The 27,486-nt window shown below is 45.3% G+C and overlaps 2 protein-coding genes across 3 annotated transcripts in view; one reads left to right on the forward strand and one right to left on the reverse strand.

The window, feature by feature from the left end:
* The window catches only part of LOC142582487 (isatin hydrolase-like), a 233,887-nt gene that overhangs the window by 619 nt on the left and 205,782 nt on the right, over positions 1 to 27,486 (forward strand). Inside the window, exons 2-3 of one of the 2 annotated variants that reach the window (XM_075692271.1) lie at positions 7,507 to 7,660; positions 8,211 to 9,794. The exons of the other annotated variant lie outside the window; for it this stretch is intronic. Coding sequence (XP_075548386.1) covers positions 7,507 to 7,660; positions 8,211 to 8,875 — 819 coding nt within the window. The 3' untranslated portion in view covers positions 8,876 to 9,794. Of the gene's footprint in view, positions 1 to 7,506; positions 7,661 to 8,210; positions 9,795 to 27,486 lie in introns of those variants that run through there. 2 annotated transcript variants of the gene reach the window in all.
* On the reverse strand, positions 11,090 to 23,570 carry LOC142582085 (trypsin-1-like). Its single transcript, XM_075691497.1, has 7 exons — positions 23,300 to 23,570; positions 21,465 to 21,635; positions 20,078 to 20,154; positions 18,715 to 18,815; positions 16,977 to 17,245; positions 15,731 to 15,888; positions 11,090 to 13,831 (listed from the first exon to the last, which is right to left on the reverse strand). Exons 1-7 carry the CDS (start codon positions 23,568 to 23,570, stop codon positions 13,676 to 13,678), a joined length of 1,203 nt encoding a protein of 400 aa, XP_075547612.1. The 3' UTR covers positions 11,090 to 13,675.

Raw genomic sequence — 27,486 nt, forward strand, 5'->3', positions numbered from 1 at the left:
GTATAAAAATGTCGGAGGGGCTCGGACTCCGAAATAAACCCCCTCCCTCCCTACCTACGCGTCACTGGCTGTTAGCATATCGGCGTGAACTTTTGGGCTGTTAGCCAAGTATCACGAACACAACTGCAAAAAAGGACTGTGTATGAGTAGATGTATACCAACGAATCACGCTTGTCTTGGTCGAGGTAAACTTAGTGAACACTCTAAAACAGCAAACCATTTCTATCGACTGCAGGGTCTTTTCGTCTCTGTACGTCGGCGATAACACAAAATGTCGACACCACGGTAGATAAACACGTATATATATGATGCGATGGTGCTTTTTTCACTGTCCGTTCTTTCAGCCTGGCGATCACTAGGTGGTCAAACAGCCGACGCAGTCTATTCGCTAATTTATTGAAATTAGTTAAAATCTTTTAATTGCTGTTTTAAAGCGAAAAGAGAGATGAAAGGCAGGAAGTTAACCAGAAGCAAATATCTGGTGTGCTACCCTGCACATGGGTTGGGGCGAAAAGGGGGCTAGAATGGAGGAGAAAAGAGAAAAATACAAAAGAAGTACTAAATGCGTTCACTAAGTCCTGTAGGTCTCAAAAATCGCAACAATGCTTTAACAGTCTTCTTATAAGATGTAGAGTGAGTCATGTCTGCATTGGAGGATTGTGTCTCCCGAAAGCGGTCGATCGTCGAGCTTGAGCACTGCAGTAAGTAAACGTCTCTGTGCACAATACTGTGGACGATGGCACATGGCCAGCGTAGCAATGGTAGCGTTGAAGATGGAGGCCTCAGGAAGCAAATCAATTCACAATTTTAAGAGCGCTGTCCACTCTTAAGTTATTCGTCGACAAAAAATTCGCATTATCCTGCATCGATATCGAAACTGGACGCATGAAGAGCGTCGGACGAACTGCCCACCTGATGCTCCCCGCCTACTTCGGTTTCTTCACGTCAAATGTTTGACCGCTTGTGCTCGCTGTGTATAATTTTATCTCCCGAAGGTCGTGTTCTCGGCGTCCTACCGTGTACCGTCGCTTGCAGTGCATGGCGCGCGACGACGGATTGGACGCCTCGGAATGCAGTCATGACAGCGTCGAGGATAACGTGGGCAGTACTTCCAGCGCTGTTAGCTGGCCCCACTTTCGGTAACATGGGATCAGGGGCGTAACCAGAGGCGAAGGTAGAGGGGGGGGCGCTGTACACGTCCCCCCCCCCCGGTGTCCTTTTGAAGTTTCCGCGAACCAGGAGGATGCCGCCAGCCCAGCACTCCTTTACTCACCCTTAACACTTTATTATTGAGTGTTGCCTACAGGCGACATACGAGAAAAGAAACAAAAAAACAACGGCAGCGATAAACACGGACGCGACACAGAGAAGAGGGACCAGGAGACACGGCGCTGAACTCGCAACAAATTTTTATTGGATGCGCATATGTAAATTTACGCACAACAGGAGTTCGTAAAGGAAGGACAAAAGAACAAAACAACAACAAAACACACTCGCATACGCACACACGCACATAAGAAATTCAGAGCACCATGTTGTTTAACAGCAAACCATTAGTGTGAAGACATATACCTGCAGCCCGCTTCAAAGGGGACGTCACTTAAATAGTGATCGTTACCCTATTGCAAAAACCAGCGCCACTGGGACCCAGTGCGCCGGGTTATGGGCCCAGTACAGCGCGCTGGACGCTGGGGCGCTGGGAAGGCGCTGGGAAGGCGCTGGGAAGGCGCGGCGTACTGGGAGGCACTGGCTACTCGTGCGAAAAACAGCTCTAGCGCGTTAAATATACGGTGCCTAGACACCGTATATATTTTTTTGAATACAGAAAGCAAGAAAGAGCGCTTTAGTGCAATAAAAAAAAGAAAAAAAACGTAAAAAATAAAACTGCTCCGACAAGGATTCGAACGTCCGACCTACGGATCCCCAGCCCGTCACTTTTCCACTACGCCACGCCATCAACGGGAAATACGCGGATAATTTGGCATGTCAAAGCCGAGAAGCAGTTTGTTCCGCAGAGCTACGTCTCGTACAGACATGGTTGATGCGCTATCGCCCAGCAACTAGAACTCACGCCTGTACCAGAAATAAAAAATTGCTGTCCGTATTCAGCAGTATGCTTGGAAGTGCCACACCATCGATTTTCGCTTGCGATTGCTATTTTAATTTCGAAAAGAAGTCCTAAATGAACCGCCGACCCGGGATGGTGTATGGCCTGTTACTGCCGATTTCGATAGCCATTTCTTGTTCTTCACGCAAAGGATATGCACCGTTTCCTTAGTTCAGTGATGCCTTTCAGTCAACACGCATGTCTAGTCATAGATCTTCGTCAGAGAAGCGCGGGCTAGTGCTGGGAGCCTTCGGCGATAGCACACATACCTGTGTTTATGACGCGTCACATCTGCGGTCACCGCTTCTTGTGCTGGCACTGTAGACATGAAAAAATCGTTTATTTAAGAATATCGATGCGAAAGCTGAAATATAGTGATTTATCCGTGTTAGATTTCTTGATTCCTGCGCCTAGACACGCCAAGAGCACGCACTCGGCGGATTCGCTAGGCCTAAGCTTCGGTGGGGAGCGATCTCGGCGCGGGTAGTTAAAATAGCAATCGCAAGCGAAAATCGATGGTGTGGCACTTCCAAGCATACTGCTGAATACGGACAGCAACTTTTTATTTCTGGTACAGGCGTGAGTTCTAGTTGCTGGGCGATAGCGCATCAACCACGTATGTACGAAACGTATCTCTGCGAAACAAACTGTTTCTCGGCTTTGACATGGCAAATTATCCGCGAATTTCCCGTTGATGGCGTGGCGTAGTGGTAAAGTGACGTGCTGGTGATCTGTAGGTCGGACGTTCGAATCCTTGTTGGAGCAGTTTTATTTTTTACGTTTTTTTTCTTTTTTTTTTATTGCACTAAAGCGCTCTTTCTTGCTTTCTGTATTCAAAAAAATATATACGGTGTCCAGGCACCGTATATTTAACGCGCTAGAGCTGTTTTCGCACGAGTAGCCAGTGCCTCCCAGTACGCCGCGCCTTCCCAGCGCCTTCCCAGCGCCCCAGCGTCCAGCGCGCTGTACTGGGCCCATAATCCGGCGCACTGGGTCCCAGTGGCGCTGGTTTTTGCAATAGGGTATCATGAGATTCGTCGTTTTTTTTTTTTTTTTTTCATTGAATTCTCCATGCTTTCTTCCTGACTGCGTTTGCCGGAGGAGGTATCTATACCTGGGGAATGACGTTGAAGGAAATACACCCAATGGACTTCGCGTGTGCGAGAATATGCCCAAAATCGGTTTACTTTGCCTATTTATTTATAGATTCTATCGGCCCCACTCAGGACCAAGATATGAGTGGAATAGGATACATACAAAATATACAAATAATTCACAATTAACGTAGCAACAAATCAGTAGGTAACAAGCATGGAAACTGTAACTCGTTAAACGCACTTCCTGTTGGGCTACTTGGTAAATGTTCATTATAAAATATAAAGACTGTCCCGTTCTCTCGTGTGTGTCCGTTTATTTGGCGTCTTTATATTGTATACTGTAACTCGTTATTTAGGTACAACGAACGCAATGAATAGTCTGTGACACATTGATATTGTTTCCATGCAAAGACACCAGTTTTACAAAGGTCTAGATACATCGCCGCTTGGAAAATAATTACTGAATGCTTGTTGCGTTAATCCGATGTTCAAGAATTAACCAAGGAGTAGAACACAGTATCAACAGAATATGAATTAATATTCAATGACAAAATAGCAAAACATGCGTGCAGAGTATATAAATCACTCACATTTGACTTGATAACAAATAAATAGGCAACAATGTAAGCGATAACTCCTTATTTAGGTGCCGTGAACGCAATTAAATAATGTTCAACGACAAAATGACACTATTCCATGCAAAGGCACTTGTTTTAAATGGTTGAGATACAGCGCGTATGAACTATAATTAGTGAATGTTGCGTTAATACAATAATCGAGGACCAAGAACACATCCTGGTAAAAAAGAAAAGGGGGGGGGACCTGTAGCAGTCTTTCGTAAATCTTAATTCTACACATTTGCAGTGTTTATTCCTAGTAATTGTTTATCCAGCTTCGCCTATCTATTTTGACTTGTCCTAACACATTGACTGTTTTGTAAAAGAAGTTAACCTGTTTCTGCTTTCTTCAAGATTTCACTAGTGGCAGATTCGCTGTGATAGAAAGCAGGGATACCGAAATGTCCCGACCTTACACTCTTAAAAAAGTTACTCTTTGGGTAGTACTTTGCCACACAACAATAATCGTCATCTGTCTTGTCCGCGTTTCCTTTAATGAAGCGAAACCCGGTATATTCCAAGTCACGAAGAGCATGCGCGTTATCAGCTTGACAGAGCATTCTCGACAGGAAAGTAGCGAGCGCAGCGTTTTCAAGAAAGGACACGCAAGCAAGACAGATGATGATTACACTCTATACACTCTTGAAGAAGTTTACACCCTTTGGGGTGTATATCTTCCACGCAACAATAATCATCTGCATTGTTGGCGTTTCCTTCACTGAAAATGCCGCGCCCGCAATTTTCCTGTCGGCAATGCTATGTCATGCTGATAACGCGCATGCCGTTCGTTACTGGGAAGTACCGGGCTCGCAGCGTAAAAGAAAGTAAATGCGGACAAGACAGATGATGTTTATTGTTGTGTGGCAAAATACGACTCAAAGGGTGTAAACTTTTCGTACTCTTAAAACAGTTGGACCCTTTGGGGTGTATATTTGTCCCACAACAATAATCATCATCTGCCTTGCTTGCGTTTCCTTTCTTGAAAACTCGACGCTCGCTACTTTCCTGTCGAGAATGCTGCGTCACACTGATAACGCGCATGCCGTTCGTGACTGGGAAATACCTGGCTCGCAGCGTTAAAGAAAGGTAACGCGGGCAAGACAGATGACTATTATTGTTGTTGGACAAGATACGCCCCAAAGGGTGTAATTTTTCTAAGAGTGTAGAGTGCACACTCTTAAGTAAATGTACACCTTTTGAGGTGTATATTTGCCACACAACGATAATCGTCATCTGTCTTGCCCACATTTCCTTTCTTGAAAACGCTGCGCTCGTTACTTTCCTGTCGAGAATGCTCTGTCGTGCTGATAACGCGCATGCCGTTCGGGAATTGGAAGTACCGGACTCGCAGCTTTAAGGAAAGGAAATGCAGGCAAGGCTGATGACGATTGTTGTTGTGTGACAAATATACACCCACACATATAAGAGTGTAGGACCGGTACACCATTTCCAGCTTTGACGTGAGCGTCTTGGGAGTGCTGATGTGTAATCCATTATGGAACGCACAAAAGGCTCCTGCTGAGCTTAATCACGGCCAATACTTCGCCCCTTGCAAAGGCCTCAAAAAGACGGAGGAGCGCTGGCTTCTCCGTCTCTACACGAATACAGTACTGTGCCCCCACCCTACCCGAGAGGACTGGGAGGCCGCCCTGCTCGGCTGCTCAACCCTCCAGGACCAACGTGCCCTGGTGGCCCGAGCCAAAGCCGCTGCAGAAGCCACGGGGATCCAGGACTAGGGACCCCCCCCCCCCCCCCCCCCACTAGACTTTGCAAGGACTTGGCCCCTAGGGCTCAGCTCACACCTCCCCTGTAAATAGCAGAAATAAAGTGTATCACCACCACCAACGAGTATAGAAATAAAGTTATGCTCTGAGGTTTACGACAGTATTGTCTGGCAAATAATGAAGCATTCAAGGTTCAATTAGCTTTTTAAAAGAGTCTTACACAAAACCTTAAGGCGTCCTGGGAACGTTATAAAAAAAGTGCAGGAGAGCTCTGCCACACCTTTTTTTTTTATTTTTTGAAGAGCGCTACCGCCAGAAGACGGATGGTCTATGGCGGCCCCGGAGTTTTCGCTATACGACAGTGCTCGTCAGCCCAAGCCGATATATGATCTCTTCGTGAGCCGGCAACATCGGGAAAGCTGACGTGTGGACTGCGCATTACGACTGCGCAGAGCATCTTCTAACTAGGCGTAACCTCCATTTCAGCGTTCAGATGAAATTACTCTTGTTCCGTGGCTCGCAGCAACTCGAGCACATGCTCTTCGTGCTGTTGATATATTAGTAGCGCCGCGATCAGGGGAGCAGCAATTTACTAAGCGCTCAGATGCTTCGTTTGTTCCAATTTGGTTACGTTTACTGCATGTGTATGGCAAATCCACTCCACTTACTGAATGAAGATACAAGACGCTGCATCGATGAACGCGTTTTAAGCAATCGAAAGGCAGTGTTTCTTTTTCAGTTTTCTTTTTTGCATTCTTGCTTCTTTATTTCGTCCAACCACTTCATGCAATTGGCAATAATCCGCTGCGCTGGCTGAACGGTTCCGGCGTCCTGTTCTTGAACGAGTGTTGCTTTTAGAACACTGTCGAATTCCGTCATATTGTCAAATTCCGCCATGTTGACGTTTTGAGCCAATCAGAGCGGCCGTAGCAGCCCTGTCGGCCAATCATAGTGGCTAAGATGGCGAATTCGACAATATGGCTGAATCTGACAGCATGCAGAATGTGCCCCGGCTAAGTTGCGCTTTGTGACTGAAACTTCCCTTCTTTGCAGCGGCATTCCGATGCCGCTGTCGGAATGCAGAAACGCTCATGCACTGTTATTTTGGTGTACGTCCGGTAAAAACAATGGCAGGAGGCATATATTCGATAATAATTTTCATCATCCGATTCTATCCTTGTCTATATTCATCCGCCCCACCGTGCGGCTGCTATAGGCGATAGCGGAGGTGTGATTGTTCTGCGAGCAACTGACAAAGAGAGAAAATGATTGAAAATTAAAATTGTCGTACTGAGATACTTCCCCAAAGGGCCGAAATTAGCTCTGCCAGCCGTCGTTTTTTTTTTTTTTACTTTTTGTTGTTCACTTTCACCGTATTGTCGCTGTTACCATGCAGGTTGTCGCTCAGAGCAAAACGCTCCTACAGGCAGAATCTTATATTTGTTGAACTTTGTCGCGAATTCTATAGCAGAGGAGGCGTGTATGATCAGAATTTTCGCGCGTCGCGAATAGTGTTGGATATTCTGGAACGTACGCAGGCACGTATATGCGCTGAGTCACGTGTAAATCGCCGACGCAACTGACCAGTGAGATCAGATTTCGACGACTGTGCTAGCCGCTATCGCTGTGGTTTGAATGCTCCTTGTTTTTCTAGACATATGTTTGCCCAGTAATGAGTTAATTTCTGAACTCACACTCTTGGCAGTATTTGCCGTTCTTAACAGACACTACAATGTCACAATGCGTTCAAGTTTCGCTTTTACTGTAGCCTTCTCTATGCGAATTCAAGTGTTAATGGGGGACCTTAAAAAACGGCGTCTCAATTTTTTTCTCTTCATGCGCTGATTCTGCAACATACTCAAAGCAAGAACAGGGACTGGTAATTTGAAAGCTTACTTGCGCGATAACATGAGTGGTGGTTTCGACTCCGTACTCAGCCTTTGTTCGTTTAACTCTTTCAGAAACAGTTTCCTTGGACCGCAGCCGCGACGAAAGCGCTGATCCTCTTTTTTCGTGACCATGAGAACTTGTACAATCCGGAACACAAAATGTACAAGAACCGAATGATTCGTGACAAGCATTTGGGAACCATTTCTGCAATAATTGGTTGCACGCGTGAGTGCATTGTTTGTTCTTACTTTTTTTTCTCGCTCTCTCTCTTCTCCAGTTGAGGGTTCGATGGTAGTCTTGTGTCAGAGAAGTAATCGTGTTGTAACAATAACAGAGGTAAAATGATAGAGGTCATCAGTGACTTGCTTTTAACAAATTTTTTTCGCATCATCTCGAATTCAATCTTTTTTCATATGCTAAGTCGCTCTTGCTGTTCTTGTTACCCTGTGTACGCGAGAGAGAAGGACCTGTCAATAGAGAGCCCCGTAAATGGAAACTGGAGAGCTTTGCCTAAATTGGGGAATTAAACTTAAAAATTTTCACTCCTTCTCAATCAATCTGCTAACTCGCCGCCGAATGGGCTGGCGTCAATAGTATGTTATCGCTGGTGTATATATATATTCTTTATTTGCAACTTTCTGTTGCATTTATCGTAAATAGCAAGAGCGTCGATCGTAATGCGTGCCTAGCCGGTACGGCATCGCACGCTAGCTGTCAGTCGTCATTGTGCTCATGGTTAAAATTCGCTTTAGATTTCTCTCTCCCTCTTTTTCAGCCGAGGAAGCGAAAGCGCGGTTCCGAAACCTGAGGACTTACTTCTTCCGCGAAAACCAGAAAGTGAACGCTTCGAAATCTTCTGCAGCCGGTGCCACTTGCGGCGAGACTTACTGCTCCCAGTGGGAGTTCTTCGAAGACCTGACGTTCCTGCGCAGTTGCCACCACCCTCGCAGTAATGCTGCCACTGGGCCCAATAACGTTCCCCAAGGAGTCGACGAAACTGATCCCATAATGGTAACGGACGAAGCCAGTAACGAGGCTGACGCCGTCGCTGAAGCTGGCGACGGCCATGGAGAGCCAGGAGTTTCGCCGGAAGACGATGATGCGTATGACGGCGAGAGTAGTCACGCTGCCGAAGTTTTAGCCGTTCTGTCGCAGGAGCCGCCCCTAAAAAAGTGGAGGAGGCAGTTTGAGGTGGCGGAACACTTCAGAAGAGAGGACCGGGAACCTCCTCAATCGGCGCCCTGCCGGCAGGTCTCGACGAACGACGGCCCCAAGGACGAAAATTACTACTTTGCCATGATGATTGCTCAGGAGCTTCGTCACCTGGAGCCGATAAGGAGGGACATGTTGAAACTCAGATTGTTGGAAACGGTGTTGCAGGCCAAGCATAACGTCTTGTTTGAGCGGTCAGCTTCTGCCACCTTAAACCCGCATGGTTGATTGGTGACAGCGACCGTAACATTTTTCGCTGCGTTATTTGCGGGGTCGAGACGCACTGTTTTGTAGAGTCATTTTTGCGGTGAAGGATGCTTGTACATCATTTTCTTTTTCTTAATAAGAAAGCATTATATGCCCAATCACGCGAAAATTTGTCGACGTGGCCGTAAAGTGGTACCAAAAATGGCCGACGCCGCAGGGAGTAAAAATACGTCAGAAAAGTCTCGTATTGACGTCACAGTTCTCAAGGAGGTTCCCGTTGAAATAATAAATTAATCGATCTGAAAAGAAAATTTGGTAAGTTTCTGGGTGGAAGTCGAACCTGGCCTCCGGAGTGCGAGTCGAGCAGTCTGCCCCGGCGCGTGCGTGCGTGCGTCATTGCACACGTCGTTTTCTTGTGATAGCGATTGCACGGACGGCGCAAGCAAATTTTTGCCGTCGTGGTCATACATTTCACCAAAGGCACTATAATGCTTTCTCATTCCAACACGTAAGCAATCGTAAGTGTGTCTGCTGATTTTTTTTTCTTTTCGTGTACTTTTGTATAGTGTTGTAACTTGTTAACCACGAGGCTGTCGGCATGCACTGCAACATAATTCTTTTGTGTCATTTTTTGAACAGTATCAGTGTTGAGGACACCACGTTATGACTATATAAGTAGTGTACGTGTACTTCCCCATTTTGTATTGGGGTTAAGGCCAGTCTAGGCTTCAAGACGGGTTCAGCTTTCGTCTGTTTTAGCTGGACGAGCCACCGGTGCTTTCCTTATGATCTCTAGCAGCGCATGTTGAAAGGAAACGACAGCGCTCGACACAAAATGGTAAAGACAATTGCAAGCTCAAGCGCTGCATTAGCCTCGTATTCACGTGTTGCTATTTCCTTCTAATATGCAAACTCAGCTAGACCCAATTCGTACCTTGTCGCAGCAATGCAGATCTCGACTCATCGTTTGAAATGACGTGTTCATGCACAGTACACACGCACACAACATGCATGAGCACACGCACAAACAAGTAACTAAAATGTCAGGTTACATGATTGTTGCTTACTTGGAGAAGGAATTATTGCGTATCCTCCAACTGTAAAGGCAGCCGGCACCAATGCATGTCAACAAATGCACCAAACACAATATTCTTCATCTTTAGAACTCTGCAGTATAGTATACGTAGCGCTGCGTTTTATAGTTCATTGCACAAAGGCGAGTGGCATGTTTTCTGCTCGGCAATGCAATAATTTTTATTCTAAGTTGTTGGAGGACATGCTTCCTTTCTCCTTATCTGGCGTGCCTCGGACTGCAGCTACCGGTGCTTCATACCGAGCGTTCTAGGCTTAACTGCGGCCTAAACAGTAACTTGTTGCATTGTTGCAGAGAAAATGAGTTACTGTTCACATAGCTGCGGCGATTTGCCTTAGTTATCGGCAGTGATACCTTATAGTGCACTCTGTTTTCTCTTTTGAAGCGTGCGTGGACATTGCGTGAAGCTATGTTTACAAGGAGATAGTTAGTGCTCACTGAACCTCCTTTACGTAGAATGTGGGTGCTTGAGGAATGAGGTCATCCGACATCGTGTCCAATATATATATATACATATACATACATATATATATATATATATATATATATATATATATATATATATATATATATATATATATATATATATATATATATATATATATATATATATATATATAAAGACATCGTGTTCTCCAGATGTAAGAGGATGATACGCCGCAAAAAAAAATGTAATAGCCCACTATCGAGCCCAAAATTGCGATGTTTTTTCCTTAGATGCGTAGAGCGACAAAGTACAATCGTTTCAAAACAATTTTATTTACAACCAGGAAACATGCGTAAGTCGCTGGTTTCGGCAAACATGCGTCGTTTTTTTTTTCTTTTTGTCGCGTTAACACATTCACTAACCGTTACATCACGCAGCTGAACCAGCTACAAAAGTGCAAGGAAAAAATCGCGTTAAGCACGGACAAAACTCAATTCGGTAAATCGAAACATGGTGCGGGTACTGGGCGCCTTGAATGTTTAGTAATCATGCGAGAGTGGTTTGTACAATGGCATCTGATGAATAGCTTGACATAACCCGTCGTTCTTTGGCACCTCTTCGAAAGAAAGTTGTGGACATCAGTGGCCGCATACAGTTTCGCCAGACCAACGCAACGCGGGCGAAGTTTTGCTTTGTTTTCCTTTTGTACGTAGCATAAATCATGAGCAACGTGCCACACACTTGACAGTAAAGCATTTTCGTTGCCATGGCGAAATATGGGTTCGTTGTTTGCGTTTATGGTATTTTTGTCTGTTACTAAAATTGGCGTCAACCTCGAGTGAAGAGCTTTGAGCGTAGACGCTTCACCTGTGTTTGCGCGAGCCTGCTTTCGACAAGAAATACATATTGTGGCTGAAAAGCAGCAGGCCTGAAAACTTTACAGAACGTGGTTCCTCCGCTTTTTAATTCTTAATTAAGCACCCGATTCCTCTAATAATTAGTTTAGTTATGTGTGGTAAAAGAACATTCGGCACAACAGTCGCATCGCAAATGGCCGTTCAAAGTGCAGCTTATGGCACTTGTGGCCACGACAGTGTATTTGTTCCGAAGGCTAAACTGACAAGCTGCGCTGGCGAAACTTCCAAGGAAGACTAATTCAACAAGCCTGAAATGTTGGCCTTCATTGTTGTTTTGGCGGTTTAGCAAGAGCGTGGCAGGAGACTTGCAAAGCCTGCAGCAGTAAGGAAGGTTTGTGCCCTAAAGGGGTCTTATACATTTTATGAAACAAGTGTTGTGTGTATGGTAAGCGAGGGTATGTCCTCAGGAATATTGTCTAGCGAAAAGCTTTTGTATGTGCCTTGTAATAACGGAGTGATCGCCAATCAAATCCATGCCGCCGCAGCGCCCTCGCTGTCCGCCCCTTTTCCATTTTCCTTGCGTTCACCACACTCAAAACTATGCACAGTGGCCGTGCCGAACAGTGTTAATCGGCATGGCCATGGAGATTGTGTGGCACGAACCCTGTCGATCTTGGGGGTTACAGCACTGGCGCAGTGATATCGATTTCTGCTAGAAGGTGACGCCACCATGTAATGAGTAAAATTTATTTGTTTCTGATGATTGGAAAGAATTGTCTTTGGCCATGATATTTAAAGAAATCCGCCCAGGAGCCGGTGTGTTTACTTTTGTGTGAGAGTAAACGAACAAAAAAAGTGATACGCGCAATTTTCTCTATTGGAACAAGTACTAGCTGTATGCTATTGGTTCAAGTATTTTGCACCCATTGCTTGAATTGCTTAAATAAAGCTCATCTTTCATTTATTGGTTGATTGGTTTGCAAAATCTAAGGAATGGGCAAGCAGATTTTCGGGCGAGATTGTGGGCGCCCAGCTGATGTTCATAACTGTGTTGCCTATAGCGACTATGCAAGTTTCTTTCTTATGTTCAGAAAATGTTGAAGCACTGCTTTAGTTCACTGCTAACGAAATCTAGACGCAGCGACAAAGCAATGGAAACGAAAAGAAAGTTGTGGTACCATTTCTTTTTGCTCTTTTGTGCTAGCGCGCTTTGGCATGCAACGCAATAACAGCATTTCCCCAGAAAACGGGAATACAAAACGGGAATACGAACAACTAAAGACGCGAAGATCGTCACGACATGCAGATGCACTCTTTTCACACGAAGCACGCAGTATTTTTCAGGGTACGAGTCTGTAAAAGTCCATTGTGCACAGATAAGTTCGTTGTCCACAAGGCGATGCTTTTCCTGGAACGCTAAGCATAACGAAAAAAATGACAATCACTGCACACACATTTTCTACAGAGCTGTACAAAAGAAATCGCGGCTATGCGCGCATTGTCTTTGGCGGCTGTACCGTAGCAGTAGAGTCCTTCGTCCGCCGCGCGAAATGCGCAATTGAAAAAGTGCTGTACACCTAAACAGCCAACAATTATTACAAGTTCGCAAGCCGGCGGCAAGGCGCCGAAACGTCACGTGTTCGTGGCCAGTGTTGCCCGAGCGCAGTTGTCGCAGCGCTATTCTCTTGTGCCGTCTTGAGCATACATGTCTCGTGATCAGAGGTTGTATGAAGTCCCAATTCTGAAACGCTCCTGTTCAGTTTGCTGACCTGCTGAATGTTGGCATAAACTCTCCTCACTCTGTGCTCACAGCCTCGTTACAGTGGGTGTCCGAACGAAGCTTCGAGTGCTACTCATTCGAGCCAGAGATCCGTCTCGCGGCCTCGCATCATGTTACTTGTGAAATTCGAAGACCTGACACATCCGCTGCTCAACTCTCCAAGGGAAAACCTGAGGGAACGCCACAGCTGAACTGGACCTCTCGTAATTCTGTGTATGATCGGTTACCTGAGATTTTAATGTGAGCGAGTTTGGTCCGGTGCGTTTGTTTAGCCGCAAAACGATATTAGCGCTTATAACGGTGCCTGCTACACTTGGTCTAGGATCACATCTTTTTGTGAACAACCCTATAAGGGGCGGACTGTCACCGCCTACTACAAATAATCCTGAGCTTGGGAGGTTGTGTCGCAATTAAGTTTTTGACTTCTCAAAATTCCGCTGGTTCTTCTCGCAAAAAAACCGCTAAAGGGGCCATGAATACTTACTCAATGCTGGATTTTGACGCACCCACGACCTGTTTAGGCCCTTTCTTTCTTTCTTTTTTCACAAGTTTATCACAGTCACTGGCGGCAGCCGCGCACTTTCACACAGAGCACTGTAAGAGGCCCGCCGCTGGCCGGGGTAGGAATCACTTGGTGCCCTTTGTCGCTGCGCTGACACTTTAATCAGTTGACGTAGATGCTGACCCAGTCGACGAACTCTGAGACCCGCGTGTAGACTCCGGGTAGAGAAGGTAGCGCGCACTGGACTCCCCACGAGACGAGACCGATGAGGTAGTAGCGGTCATCCTTCTTGAACGTCAGCGGGCCGCCTGAGTCGCCCTGTTTGGGTAAAGCGAAGGAAAATGGAAAGAATCTGGCGTTGGTAGGCGCCTTTAATAAGCCGGATCGCCTCCCATAACGCGTGTTTTATCTTCTGAAGGCAGCGAAGGCGATGACTCCGCGAAAGAAGTGCCCAAAATTGTTTAGCGGTTATCCACAGTGCGGAGCATGTTTTTTCAACGGTTGTTTAATGTGTTGGTCAAACATTTGTTGCTAAACATCTAGTTACGCTGCACAGCAATGTTGGCAACAACGGCAGTATTATCCAGTGTGACAGTCTCGGCAAGAAAATGAGCGATAGCCTAGGCCAATTTGTGCGCGATGATTTTTTTTCTTTCTTTTAATCGTCGCACACATTGGAGTGCCTATTTTGATGCCTCGCTATGATCTTATTTTGCGTGTATGTGTTTTGTATAGGGGGCACTTATCGTCGCACAGATTATAAAGATAACTTTGCATTCCACTTGAGCTTCATTTATTTTTTCTGCTCTTGCTTATTGTTGCGCGAGTTTTGAAGTTCCAAACGCTGATTTGTGTGGTCGCTTGCTGATTGGTGTCGCAGTCGACGTCTGAGTGTGTTAAGCTGCCGAGCTGTGCGTGCGCGCCATTTCTCGTTGTGCTAAATATGTCTACTTTTTCACCTGAGAAGAACAAAAATGTCCGATAACGACGCTAAATGAGTGCCGCTTAATTTGTGACGTGGAACAGTTCTCAAGGTGCTGTCCAATACGTTTATTGATGTGAATGGGTGTCGGCCATATGTTGACCAAGAAGCCATCGGCGCTTGTTGAGAATACGTTTCCCAACGTTTGCTGGTATTCCACTGCGACAAGGAGGTCTGCAGCACTTGCGCAGTTGCATTAGCTTTGGCCGTCTCGTTAACTAATGTGAACAGCCCTTACATTCCTATCATAATATTAATAATCGTCTTTGACTACATAGTTGCGAAGCTCTTTCAGATATAGAAGGAAATTTCCACAACAAAGCAACGTAGAGAGCAATAATCGCTGTGAGGACTTTGTCAACAGCGGTCGCGAACTTAAGTTACTGCATTCTAACTGCAACCTACTACGAAAAGCTTTATTAAAATAATGGCTGCTGTACTCATTAGTGTTGATTATTTCGTCGCATTAATGAAAGTGAGCTGCGTCAACGTTCATGAACTGCTCTGTCATTAGTGTGGCAGATTCATTAAAGTAGGCCAACTAAACCATACTTTAATTGCCCAGGCGGTATAAGTTGTCTTTTATTTTATGATTATCTGTCACTTCTTTCGTGGGTATTTATTTCAATATGTAACTTTTTCTTCTGCAGTTTCACTGTTGCGTGATTAAGCAAGATATCGCGATAGCTTATTTGAGTGCTTTGTTCTGCTTGTAGCGCAAAGAACCAGCAAAGAAGAGGCGATCCTCTTTATAACATAAAAAATAAAACAAAATACTATAGCACTTAAATTCACCGCGCATATGACATTCCTGTTCACATTTAGGGATGGCTGCAAACGAACTTGCGCATTTCAGACAATTCCGCAGTCCCCATTCCCCAAACCTGTTCAATGCGACGTAGAGGGAAAATGCGGCGCGTGTGAAATTTAGATCATAGAACCGTACGTTGTGCGCGTGAAATAAAAAGTTTTTTTTTTTCTTTTTGCGCGCACTTGCAGCTGGACGCCGCTGGGGAGAAGCTTGCACTTCCCGCCCTGCGGAGGAAGTCAATTATATACACTGACTCCCGAAGTCCGCCGTTAACTGTCACGTTTCCAGTAACAGTTAACTCCAGTCTGAGTTTTAGCATTTTCGGACTCTGTTTCATGACTGGGCTTCGGTTCCGCAGTACGCGACAACTGCGCACTACACGGAAGTGCCGTATCATCCAATCGGTCGACCTGCCCGTTCTCACCTGGCACGAATCTCGGCCGCCATCCTTGTAGCCGGCGCACAGCATGGTGTCGTAGATCTGCTCCTTGCGTCCCTTGTCCTTGAACCACGTCCGGCACTTTTCGTTCTCTAGCACCTCCACGCTCACTTTTTGCAGGACGTTCGGTATGTAGGACTGCCCTGCGAGCGGCGTAGAAGGAGAAACGTGAACTCCTCCATCGGTCCCTGTCACCGCAGCTTCTGAGTGAGGCACGTTCTGCCTGCAGATTCATTCATTCATTCATTCATTCATTCATTCATTCATTCATTCATTCATTCATTCATTCATTCATTCATTCGTTGGTGTAACACCCCAAAGCTACAGTGGGGCTGAGAAACGCCGTAATGGTGGACTGTAGACTATGCTCACATTGTTCAACGTGCATTTAGATATGTGTACACGAGCGTATGGTAATTTTATGAGCGTATGTGTACACAAGTTAGGTAATTGAAATCGGCTCATAGGAAATCGCCGTACTCCTGGTGGGCCCCCGACTGTTTAATAAAAGTGAAAGTAACGCAACCCACAGCTGTAAATTAAATCCGATTGTCCGTACTTGCCACTGTGCAGTTCTAGGAATTCACGAGTATGCATGTGATTTTTTGGCAGCAGATAATTACACATGTTGGAATCTAAACAGCGCCAAAAGGCGGGACAAGTAAGAACACAAACGACAAAGTTTCGACTTGCAACTAACGTTTGATTCAACTGCCACAACCCAACCGCTTACGCGGACAACCATATAGAAAGTGTGCTTCTTCTTGAAAAAAAAATCAATTCAAGGCACCCTTCAATTACTCTCTTTTTATTCAATTGGTAGAATTTTTCGGTTGTTGTGCACGGCTGGGCTGTGGCACTCGATATATATATATATATATATATATATATGAAATCGAGATTACATTCCCTTGTGTCGTTTCTTTCCTCTCTGTTTTCTTCCCCAATGTTTTGTGGAAGATATAAATTTTGATTTGATTTGATACTTAAGTTCTGTGCGCAGCACGCATATATTCGCAGGTCAGCGTTTTGTCATTTGTTTTTTTGCATGCATCGTCGTTTCGCACTGTAGCTGCAAGCCCTCGTCAACGCTTTGTTTCATGATACGTGTTATTGAGTCGACCTGCCAACACATCGCTGCACCACGCGACGTTGCGCATCAGCTTTCAACACGAACAAGCTACGTATACGCGAGCTTTGTATTCCTGTAGAGCACGGTATAGACACGTACCGTACTTTAGCCTTCCCCAGCCGGAGACGGTGGCGAATCCGCCCGTGAAGTTTTCCCCCTTCGTGGGAAGGCAGATGGGGATGATGTGCTCGCGGAAGACCACGGGATGCGACAGCTCGAGCAGCGCTATGTCATTCTTGAAGTTGCGCCGGTCGAAGGCCTCGTTGACGACCTTTCGCCGAACCGTGTACTCTTCGTGCGGGAAGCGCTCCGCCGTGTCCCGGATGCTGTGCTCGCCCAGCCGGACGCGCAGGTTCGACGCAGGCGTTCTAGGGAAGCAAACATATGGACTGCTGCGACACGTGCGTACTGATTGTAATAATTTCATAGATATTTGATTCATTGTCCGAGTGCCTTTAAGACCTGAAAGCAAAACATTGGTTATAAGATATATGTCGTTTAGAGAAAGGCCCCTGAAAATTTCCACGTTGCGATTTGTATAATGGGCGACCAAAGCACAATTTTGCAGCTATATAGCCACGTGTACACAAAGACGACCAAGTCTGCGCGAGTGGGCTTGTCGGTTCGAAATTCGGTCGTTAAGTTTATAGAAACTCGAGGAGATCGAGCCTAGGAAGCGTCGGGGCGGATTAGGCTCATCCCGATATGCGATGAGTTGGTTGACTAGCTGTGTACCTGCTTGACAAAATGCATGCAAACACGGTCTGGTCGGTCTGGGTCAGTCCGGCTTCTGACTCGACCCGCCCTCGTCGAGTTCATTCAAACGAAGCTTATGGCAGTTGACTGGAAACTAGATGGCGTGCTTTGGAGCTGGAGACTAAGAAGACGGCGCTGCGGTGCGGGAGGACACGCCATGTACAGGTCACGCGCACTTGCATCATCGATCACCAGGAACGTTATCTATAATGCGGCTGTTCTCTTCGCACGATTCTGATGCGTTTTAACCATCCACCGCTCCTAACCGGCCGTATACAGCGATAATGTGCTCGGGGCAATTACAAACACGAAGAGAAACAGAACTTGAATTTGGAACAGCATATTTCATTCGGGCCCTGAATGACTAACGCCAGCGGTTACTTTCGATGCAGTTATGCATTTCAGCAACAGAATATATAGATGTCAAAGTGCGTTGTTACGATGCGTATAGCGTTATCTCTAGCAGCGAATGAAAAGAAGTCAGGATTGTCATGATAGCAACTCGTTTAAATATTGGCCGATTTATTTCAAGAAATGTTCACGCAACGCAACCAATTAGTGAACAGGGCGGGACTCTGCGCGTGGAAGAAGCCTCTGTCCTCTTTGTGATCTAGTAGAAATATAGTTTTTAAACATATCTGGATTCAATCTACTTGCAGTATCAAGGACGAGAACCGAGTAATTCGGCACAATATCTGCCCACAAAACAGCACGAAACCTGCCCTCCGCCTCCGTGCACCATAACATCGTTCTCGAGAGAGACCGATATTGAAATAAGTTTGGTTCCGCCGTGACATCACGGGATTGGCCGAACGTAATTGGCTAGCGCGTCGATTTCGATTCCCTGAGTTAGCGGTGCATCTGTCATTGCAATGTTATGAGATAGTAGTAATTTAGAAAGTAGTAGATTAAGTGTAGTTCATCGACAAAAACTATGCAAGCTGCGTTTGCTTCTTTCTTTATTTTACTTTTGGTGCCTGAAGCAGGCCACAGCCAAAAACGTATCGTTCCCAAAGGGCTCGTATGCTTCACCACGTTGTAAGCATAGCGCATATATGGTGATTCCGCCCTCCGCGCTTACCTGTCGACGCAGTGAGCTGCTGTGAGCACCCAACGCTCGTGCACCAAAGCCCCTCCACAGGAGATCTTTTGTGACAGGAAGCTCCTCTTCACGACGGCCGCCTGTAGAGAAATCGTGATTGCATCGCTCCAGGCTATGGTTGTCGTTGAGAAACAGGGAAAATACCAGTGAAGCGAAAAGGAAAATAGGATTCGCACGAGAGAATTTCTTTCGCGGTAATGTACGCCACCGTATCGGAGACGTTAACTAAAGCGCGAACATCACGTGCCATTGCGTCTGATCTCGGGTGCGATGCCCAAGATCTGCGCTGGTTCTCAACTTCTCAACGTTCTGGGCATGCGTCATTTCCGGCGAGCAGTAATGGCGGCGTTTCTTCCAGTTTCGATATCGAAAACGTCTATTTTAGCGAGTGTTCTTTTGACGCTTCTACTCGTATTTTTAACGTGACATTTTCTTTTGCGGATGTTTCTCTGTGTATGTCTAAAACTAGGCTTTTTACACGGTCCAAAATTTCGCTTCAGTTGGTTTTTATCTCTTCCACAGTATCATCTGCCAATCAAGTAAACCGACCGAAGCAGCGTCGTCGAGGAACTTTAGTCGGGATCGGGTACAGACGTTCACAGATCTGTCTAGAGCGCTCGAGCTCTGCGTTGGAAAGCGAAGGAACAGTACAATAGCACAGGAGCAGTTAGATACACGATACCGGGCTGAATAATGTGTGGCCTGCGCGTTCATGTGGCTTGTACTGTTCATAAGCATTCTCTCCCAAACCGGCCAGCAACACACATATCTCAATTTCTTTTTTGTTGCAGAGCAACAACTCAGCCCTCTAGACAGAAATGCAAAGGCTTACGCGCTCTTTGTGCAGACTATGCTACACTCTAGCCAGACTGATGTATTGCGCGTGCTCGCCCGTCCGCGGTACAACGCGCAAGGAGCACCACGTGACGGTAGGCGTGTCGTATGATTGAAGTTCTATGCGCTGTTTCCGCCGTCAAACGAATAGAGGTCCCGAGACTTGCAAGCGGACGCCTGTTTCACACATTTCCGAGAAACCGGTGAGTACTCGTACGTGAACTCGTATGGCATTAATGCCGTTTACTATATCGTGAACACTGGCACACTTGCGCGAGAGCATGCCGGCGTTATTGAATGGAACGCATGCATATGGACAATGTCTTGATATGATGGTGATGTGATGATATATATATATATCCGGACGCTTTCCAAAATCTTGCTTGCAAGTGAGGCGTCGCTGCATCAGTCACAATGGGCAAAGTCAGGATGAAAAGAAGGTAATCTGTTAGTGGTCTGAATCATTTGTTATTTCTTTATCAGTACAATGAATTAAATCATCTCTCACCTGCCATGGCTGCTGACCAAACTTAGCGTTTTCGCCACCCACCACTTTGGAATTGCGCAGATAGGTTTTGCCGCACACTGCAACGAAGTTGGAATGTGATAAACGCACAAAAAAGCAAATGGGCAGAGCCTCGTTAAAACTGGCGCTTAGCACCACGTTAGGTTCGCAGAGTGCCATTGGTGCACGAACGCTGTTTAAAATCAAGGTGTCGAAAAGTGACGTCACTGCGTGTTTGCGCATCCAAACAGGCCAAAGAGCCGTGTCAGAAGCTTCTGAGTGAAAATGGAAAGTCAGTAATGATAAGCGGTAATGATTAGCACATGATAAGGGACACGCCGGCACCGAAAGCCCACTGAAACCCTGTTGTCTACTTTGGCGGCCTAGTTTGTGAATGACGTTGAAAGCATTGCCGCACTTCATGCAGGCGCGGACACGTGCGCTGACGTCATTTTTCAATAAACCTTTCTCGGGATTCTTTCCGATCACGGAAAAACAGAAGAAACGTGTAGATAATGACTTCATATAATAAACTGGGCAGTGTGCGTTTCGAAGACGCTCTACAACTTATATATAAAGTACAGGGTATTTAAGGACTGCGAATACTTCTAAATTGCATTAATATTGACTAACTTTATAAGCGCACTACATGAACTGCTCTCAGTGCCTCAATACGGCTGTGAACAACACGTCGGTATTCACATTTCTCTACTATATGCATCACTATTTTCTTTAATGTTCTAGCTACGAGAAATGCGAATTGCGCTTCCTGAGCATTGTGCCTCTTAAACGGGGCACTACGTCAACGAAGCGCAGTAAGCTTTCCTGCAGCGAGCGCTCTTACCGGGCCCGTCTCCAATTTATACTCATTTTCACCATGTCCGTGGAGTGCAGCGAAAGCTACGGGTCGCGTCGACCCATGATAAATGAAAAAGACACATCCACTGTCCGCTGTTGATCACCCTATGGCACGACACCGAATGAAAAGAGGCGTCACAGAACGATTAGTGGTGCACAATGCGTAAGCTCTCATCCCTTCCTTGCAACATGCATGCAGCAGGCTGTCATTACTAGCTTCGATTACACGAACTCGACGCCAGAGGGTCGAGCCAAAAGTCGAGCTGACGTAACACGACCCGACCGCGTTTACATGCTTCTTGCCAAGCGCGTTGACCGAAATCGCCTCGACGCGCGCTCAGTCCTGTCGATCCGATCCGACCCGACTTTATTTATTTCATGCGAACGCAGCAACCTATTGCACGACACGAGCCCTAGCTTTCGCTGCATTGCGCGGAGTTAACTCGACTTGAGTGCAATGAAAAACGCGCGGATAAAGAAGATTATCAGCAGCCGTGTATGATTTTGCATGTGGTGTTTTGACGGAGCTTACGAGCGTCCTTGACCATGCCCGCCTTGGACGGCTCGGCGTTCCTTGGGATGCAGCAACTCCAGATGACGCCTCCGTTGCACAAGTCGACGGGCCTTTTGCCCTGGATCCAGCAGCTGATGCCTAGGCCGCACGAGTAGGCGTTGCCGCGGTAGAAGCACTTCTGCGGGAACGCTGCTCAGGGTGGGGGAACAAGTGAGGAATACGAGGGGATGAAGGCGGAGGCGATGGGGGGAGGGAAGCAGAGACGTATGCGCGGACAGTCAGAACCACATTCTCGCTCCATCAATCATTGACGGCACACTGCAAACAGGCACGCCATTCAGATGATTTGTCGTGCAGCCTTCACGTCGCGCGTTTAGTTCTATCGACTCTTTAGCATGTATTGCTTTATGAAATCATGCAAGAAATATACCTTCATGGATCAAGCATGAAATGTGAAGGTCACCACAAGGATACGTTTTATAAAATTAAATTAGCAAGAAAGAGCAACTAAATATCCTTAAGAATTCAAATCTTCGTCTATGCCGCCAGATGCATTCCACCGTCCTTTTGAACTCATCTCTGAGTAACATTTTAAAGAAATCTTAGGACGTCCATTAGCCCGCCTATAATCACTTCGTCTGCAGCCGTGCTTACATTCTGTCCCTGTAGTTTTGTAATATCGGGGCCACACAAGCACTTTCGATCGTGATCAAGCCCAATCCGGATCGAAATTCTCGACCGCGATTGGCTCCTTCCTGCAGATTGCGCAAAGGGGCTAATCGTGACCTAGAAATTCGATCCCGATCGGGCATCTTAGATGGCGATCAAAAGAGCGCCGTCTGACACCCGTACAAGATACAGCTGTTATGCAGCGCATAACAACAACCTGTACAACACCAGGTGCCGACATCTGGGCGACATGGCATTAGCATCAGGATTAGCATCAGGTAATGCATTAGCATTAGCATCAGGATTGACTGAAATTTTCCTTTACAGACAATCTAGCGAAATACCTTTTTTTTAAAGAATGCGGGCCCTGGTTGTTACGCAGCGCCCACAGCGTGAAAAAGAAAAAAAGAAATCTGAATCTAGTGCAATTCCACACAATGTGGCGCTGTTATCATCGTGACTTGACGCGGTTTGTTATTTAGGTTTATTAGGTGATCGAATACATTGAAGGTAATAAAGAACAATGAATACACCATCTTCCATGATCCGAAAGCTTTATATATATATATATATATATATATATATATATATATGACTATGCACATGACTGTGCACATGACTATATATATATAGTCATGTGCACGGCGCTGACGAGACGTGGAAAAACGCATAGCGTCGTTCCTATAGAGACATTTCAGTAAACGGCGCAAGTAAATTATATCGCTGTTCTACATGTCGGACCGTCTAAATGCTGAAGAGCTTGAAGACGTCTACAACTTGTCATCGTGACGAATTCTTTGTTATTCTTGAGCGTTCTCCCGATTGGGGCTCAATCGCAGAAAGTCTTCCTTTGACCGAAAACAGGCATCATTTAGGACATTACACTTCGGTCAAGAATCTGTGAAGGCTGCCGACGCGTCACGACTATCGAGCATTCAGCGCGAAGTTGGGAGGACTACGACAAAGCGTGTTTACTGAACAGGGAAGCAAGCTGCGCGCCCTCTGATACACTCAGGACTTCGAACATGGCAAAAAGTCCATTGTACACGCTACGTGTCGGGGGCTCCATGGGGCTTACACGGCAGGGCAGGCAGCTGGTAAGTGTTTTGGGGGCAGCAGCAGTATAGGGGGTTGAGCTGCTACGCAGGCGCATGCACGCATCCTTCTGCAGGAGCGAAACTCACACAAAATATATCGCGCCACGTTGATGATATTGGTAAGCGTTTGGACATCGAGCGCCTTGGCGCGGGTCTCTGCCGCCGTCACGGGGTGGGGGGAGGTCCAAGGATTGTCGAACGGACCACCGCTCGTGTGCCAGGCGCTGTTACCTTGGCGCAAGAAGCCTTCGGGGCCGCCCGCTTGCACGGCGCCCAGTAACAGCGCCGCCAACGCCGCCGCCGCTGCCACAGCCGCCGTCAACGATGACGTCGCGGCCGTCCGGCGCCCCGGGCACATACTGCGGGAGAGAAGAGAGAGAGAGAGCAAATGATAAATGAAAGGTAGGAAGGTTAACCAGGACTGAGCCCGGTTGGCTACCCTACACTGGGGAAAGTGAAAGGGGGGCGGAAATATTAAAAGAAGAAGAGAAAGTCCACTGGGGATATCATTCGGTCACTCAGTCCGGATCACAGACGCTGACTGAATCCGGTAGCTTTCAAATATCGCAGCAGCGCTTTTGTGGCCTTTTGTAGCTGCGATATGCGAGGCCATGGTCCCAAGATCTTGTTCAAGGTGAACGGCTTGCTATCTAGCTGATTCAGAGCTGTGCAGACGTCATGCCTTTCATTTTCGAAAGATGGGCAGTAGCACAGTAGATGTTCAATGGTTTCCTCGATATCGCAGGCATTACACTCGGCGTAAACAGCCATTCCAATCAAAAACGTATATGCATTGGTGAATGCGACGCCCAAGCGTAAACGGCACAGCACTGTTTCCTCATTACGCGGAAGCCAGGATGACAACAACGGGCTATTAGACGGCGGAGTCGCGCCAAATGACAACAGTTGCGCGCGGAGACTTCTGAAGACAGGCTAAAGGGAAGCGCTATACGATATCCATGATTCCATTTATATGCTCCTGAAATGTGCCACAAAAAAAAAAAACACAACTTATCAGCGCAGAATACTGCGCAAAATATTACTCCGGACACCCTCGCATCCTTTCTTTTTTTATTCTTTCAAATCAAAACTGGGATGACGTGTTTTTTTCTGAGATTGTAGATGCGGCTTATCAGGCATTCATCACCTGTTTTAAACGCGTATATCATGATCATTTACCTGAGAAAACTGTAAAAAAGTTCACCAGAAGTCGTAAGCCATGGATAAATCGAGATTGCCTTAGAATGATTAAAAAGAAAAACCAATTATACAAGAAATTTATGAAGACCAAGTTCCTTGCTGATCTAGGCAAGTTTAAACAATACCGCAATAAAGTAACGTCTTTTCTCAAAAACGAAAAAAGAAACTTTCTGCACAATGAGTTTGACAGGGAGTTATGTGATGGTAGCGCACAAGTTCGAAAAAAGTTAATAAATTATTAAACCGAGCACAGTCTACGTTAGGAGTTACACAGCTTTGGTTTGAAAGTGAACGTATTGAGGGTGTGGCACTTGCGGAGAAATTTAATACGTTTTTCCAAGATATTATTAATACCGGTCTGAGTTCAGATACCGCTTTCAACACTATACGACGGAATAGCAATAGGATATTTTTGGAACCTACGGATGACACTGAAGTGTGCAGTATTTTTACTTCCTTTAAGAACAACAGGTCTTGTGATATAGATGGCGTTTAAATCTCACCTGTAAAATTTGTCCTCACTCTAATAGCACCAGTATTAACTTATATTTATAACCTTGCCTTATCAAACGGGTCCTTTCCAAAGCAGATGCAGAAATCTAAGGTAATAGTATTATATAGAAGCGGTGATAAAAATAGCATGTCAAGTTACCGACCGATTTCCGTTTTACCGCTTTTTTCGAAAGGGTTAGAGAAAATTATTGAAAAACGGTTAATGAAATTTTGCAATAGGTTTAAATTGTTATCAACAGCAAGACATCGCTTTTTGCGAAATAAATCTAACGAATCAGCTTTATTGTCTCGAAAAGAAATTATTCTTAACGCTTTTGAAAATAAAGAATTGTGCATCGGCATCTTTATAGATTTCTCGAAGCCTTTCGATCACCTTAATCATAATACCTAACTTAAAAAATTAGACCGTTACGGCATACGTTGCACTCCACTTGAGCTACTGAAATCGTACCTACGTCATCGTGTACAATGCGTTAAAATAGGGCCAGATATATATCCACTTCAAACTATTACTGCTGGTGTCCCACAGGGTAGTATTTTGGGACCTCTACTTTTCATTTTATATATAGATGACCTTGTTTTGACTGATAGTCAGCCGAAATTTGTACTTTATGCTGACAATGCAAGTTTATTTTTCACAGGTAGTTCCATACAATCTCTGGTTTCTGTTATTAACAATGCTTTTGATAAACTTAAGGATTGGTCTGAAGCAAGCTCATTACTCATAAACACACACAAAAAAAACTAAAGCGGTTCTATTCAGTACAAGACAGTTTCCCGCTCAACCCGATACACATAGATACACAGGCAATTCACATGTAGAGTTTGTAGACACTGTCAAGATTTTAGGAGTAATTTTTAGCAAGACCATGAGCTGGCACACTGAAGTTCAGTTCATTCTGAGTAAACTGACAAAGTGCACCGGAATTCTCGCAAAATTTCGGCATTTTCTGCCCGAACATATAAAATTAATTATTTACAATGCGCTTTTTGTTTCCCACCTAAATTATTGTTTCTTGGTTTGGGGTACTACCACTAAAACAAACATTAATAAAATATATATGCTTCAAAAGAAAGTGGTACGCTACATTGCAAACGTAGACTACCTTGCTTACACTCAGGAACTGTTTGCTCGTTACCAAATTTTGCCGATTAATACCATGTACGAATATTACTTAATATTACAATATAAGCGTTGTATCCAAAATAACCAGCTTAGTTTTCTTGAATTTCCCTGCTTCATTCAAAATCTTTCAGAATACTCCTTTCGCAAGAAAGAAATTTGGCACATTCCCTTCTCCCGTACAATGTACGGGCAACAGATGCTCCGACACAGCCGGCCCACTGTTTTGAATAAATTGTTGTCAAGGGGTATAATTCCTGAAACATGTTGACTAGTTGACATGAGAAGTGCATTAATTCACTAACATCTTTTTGAAAGCCGCGTTCATGTGTGTGTTTTCTTTTTCTTATCTTGCTGCGATGTATCCTGTGTAATTTTATCTTGCTGCGATGAATTTCTGTGTTTATTTTTTTACTAATATGCTGTGTTTTTTCTGTTCTTATGATTTGTTCACAAACTCATGTATATACGAGATGTTTTTGCCCTTGTTAAAGAGCCAGAGCATCACGATGTCTTTTACACTTTGCGTTTTCGCTGTGTGACAGGGGGGCTCGGGCGTCCCTCAAGTGATTGTGTTCACTTTTTGCCCGGGCCTACCCGCATCGTTAATTTTTTGGCGATGTAAATAAACTCGACTTTGATAGTGTCTGGGTAGCTCAATTGACAAGGTTGTTGGTTTAAGGTCTAATTTTAGCCGGTGGCGCGGTCTTTGCGACATTTTAGTTAATGTATAATGTTTACTTGGTCGGGGAATATTAAAAATAGCATTGGGTGAACTTTTCCTTGCGTTATACAGAATGAGAAGCATTAGTGAGAGAAAGGTGGAGAGGACGACCTCAGCCATGTGATTCTATAGCCTTGTGCTCCATCCTGTCGAAGGGGCTTGGGAAAACGACAATGACAGGGTGAGGAGGTTAAGGTTGGTGATGCGGTGCGATATACTATGATGATATTTATTTATTTTGATTTATTTATTTATACGTCACAGGCCCTGAAGTGCATTGGGTGAGGGGGCATATTATAAAGAAATAATGAACCAGAATAACGGTACAACAGACCCGGTACAAGGCAAATAAACAAAAAGAATACAAAGTTGATCCTAAAATGGCGTAAAAATGACATTAACCCGAAGATTACAAAATAAAACAACATTAAGAGCAACTGAAAGAGTTGTACAACAGAAAATAACATTTAGAACGATACTAAATGATAAATGCGGGCAGAGGTGGTTTTTGTACTCTGCGGCGTCAGAAAAAGAGATTATAAGTTGTCAGGAAGATCATTCCACAGCGTAATTGCTTTAGGTAATGCAGATGAATTGAATGATTGAGTTATTCATATATGTGGTTTAAGCAGAGATAATTATGTGAGTGCCTTGAAGATCGAGGAGATGATTCCAGAGACAAAAATAGACAAAAAAACGTATTTATTAAACAAA

The sequence above is a fragment of the Dermacentor variabilis genome, chromosome 5 (assembly GCF_050947875.1).
Source record: "Dermacentor variabilis isolate Ectoservices chromosome 5, ASM5094787v1, whole genome shotgun sequence".
In the NCBI taxonomy this organism is placed as follows: domain Eukaryota; kingdom Metazoa; phylum Arthropoda; class Arachnida; order Ixodida; family Ixodidae; genus Dermacentor; species Dermacentor variabilis.

Excerpts from the sequence above, each read along its gene's own strand:
- LOC142582085 (XM_075691497.1), bottom strand. The coding sequence starts at position 23,570 with ATGTGCCCGGGGCGCCGGACGGCCGCGACGTCATCGTTGACGGCGGCT. Across the intron at positions 17,246-18,714 it reads GCAGCTCACTGCGTCGACAG|AACGCCTGCGTCGAACCTGC; the intron begins GTAAGCGCGGAG and ends TTGCTTCCCTAG. Across the intron at positions 13,832-15,730 it reads GCGGCCGAGATTCGTGCCAG|GGCGACTCAGGCGGCCCGCT; the intron begins GTGAGAACGGGC and ends TTACCCAAACAG.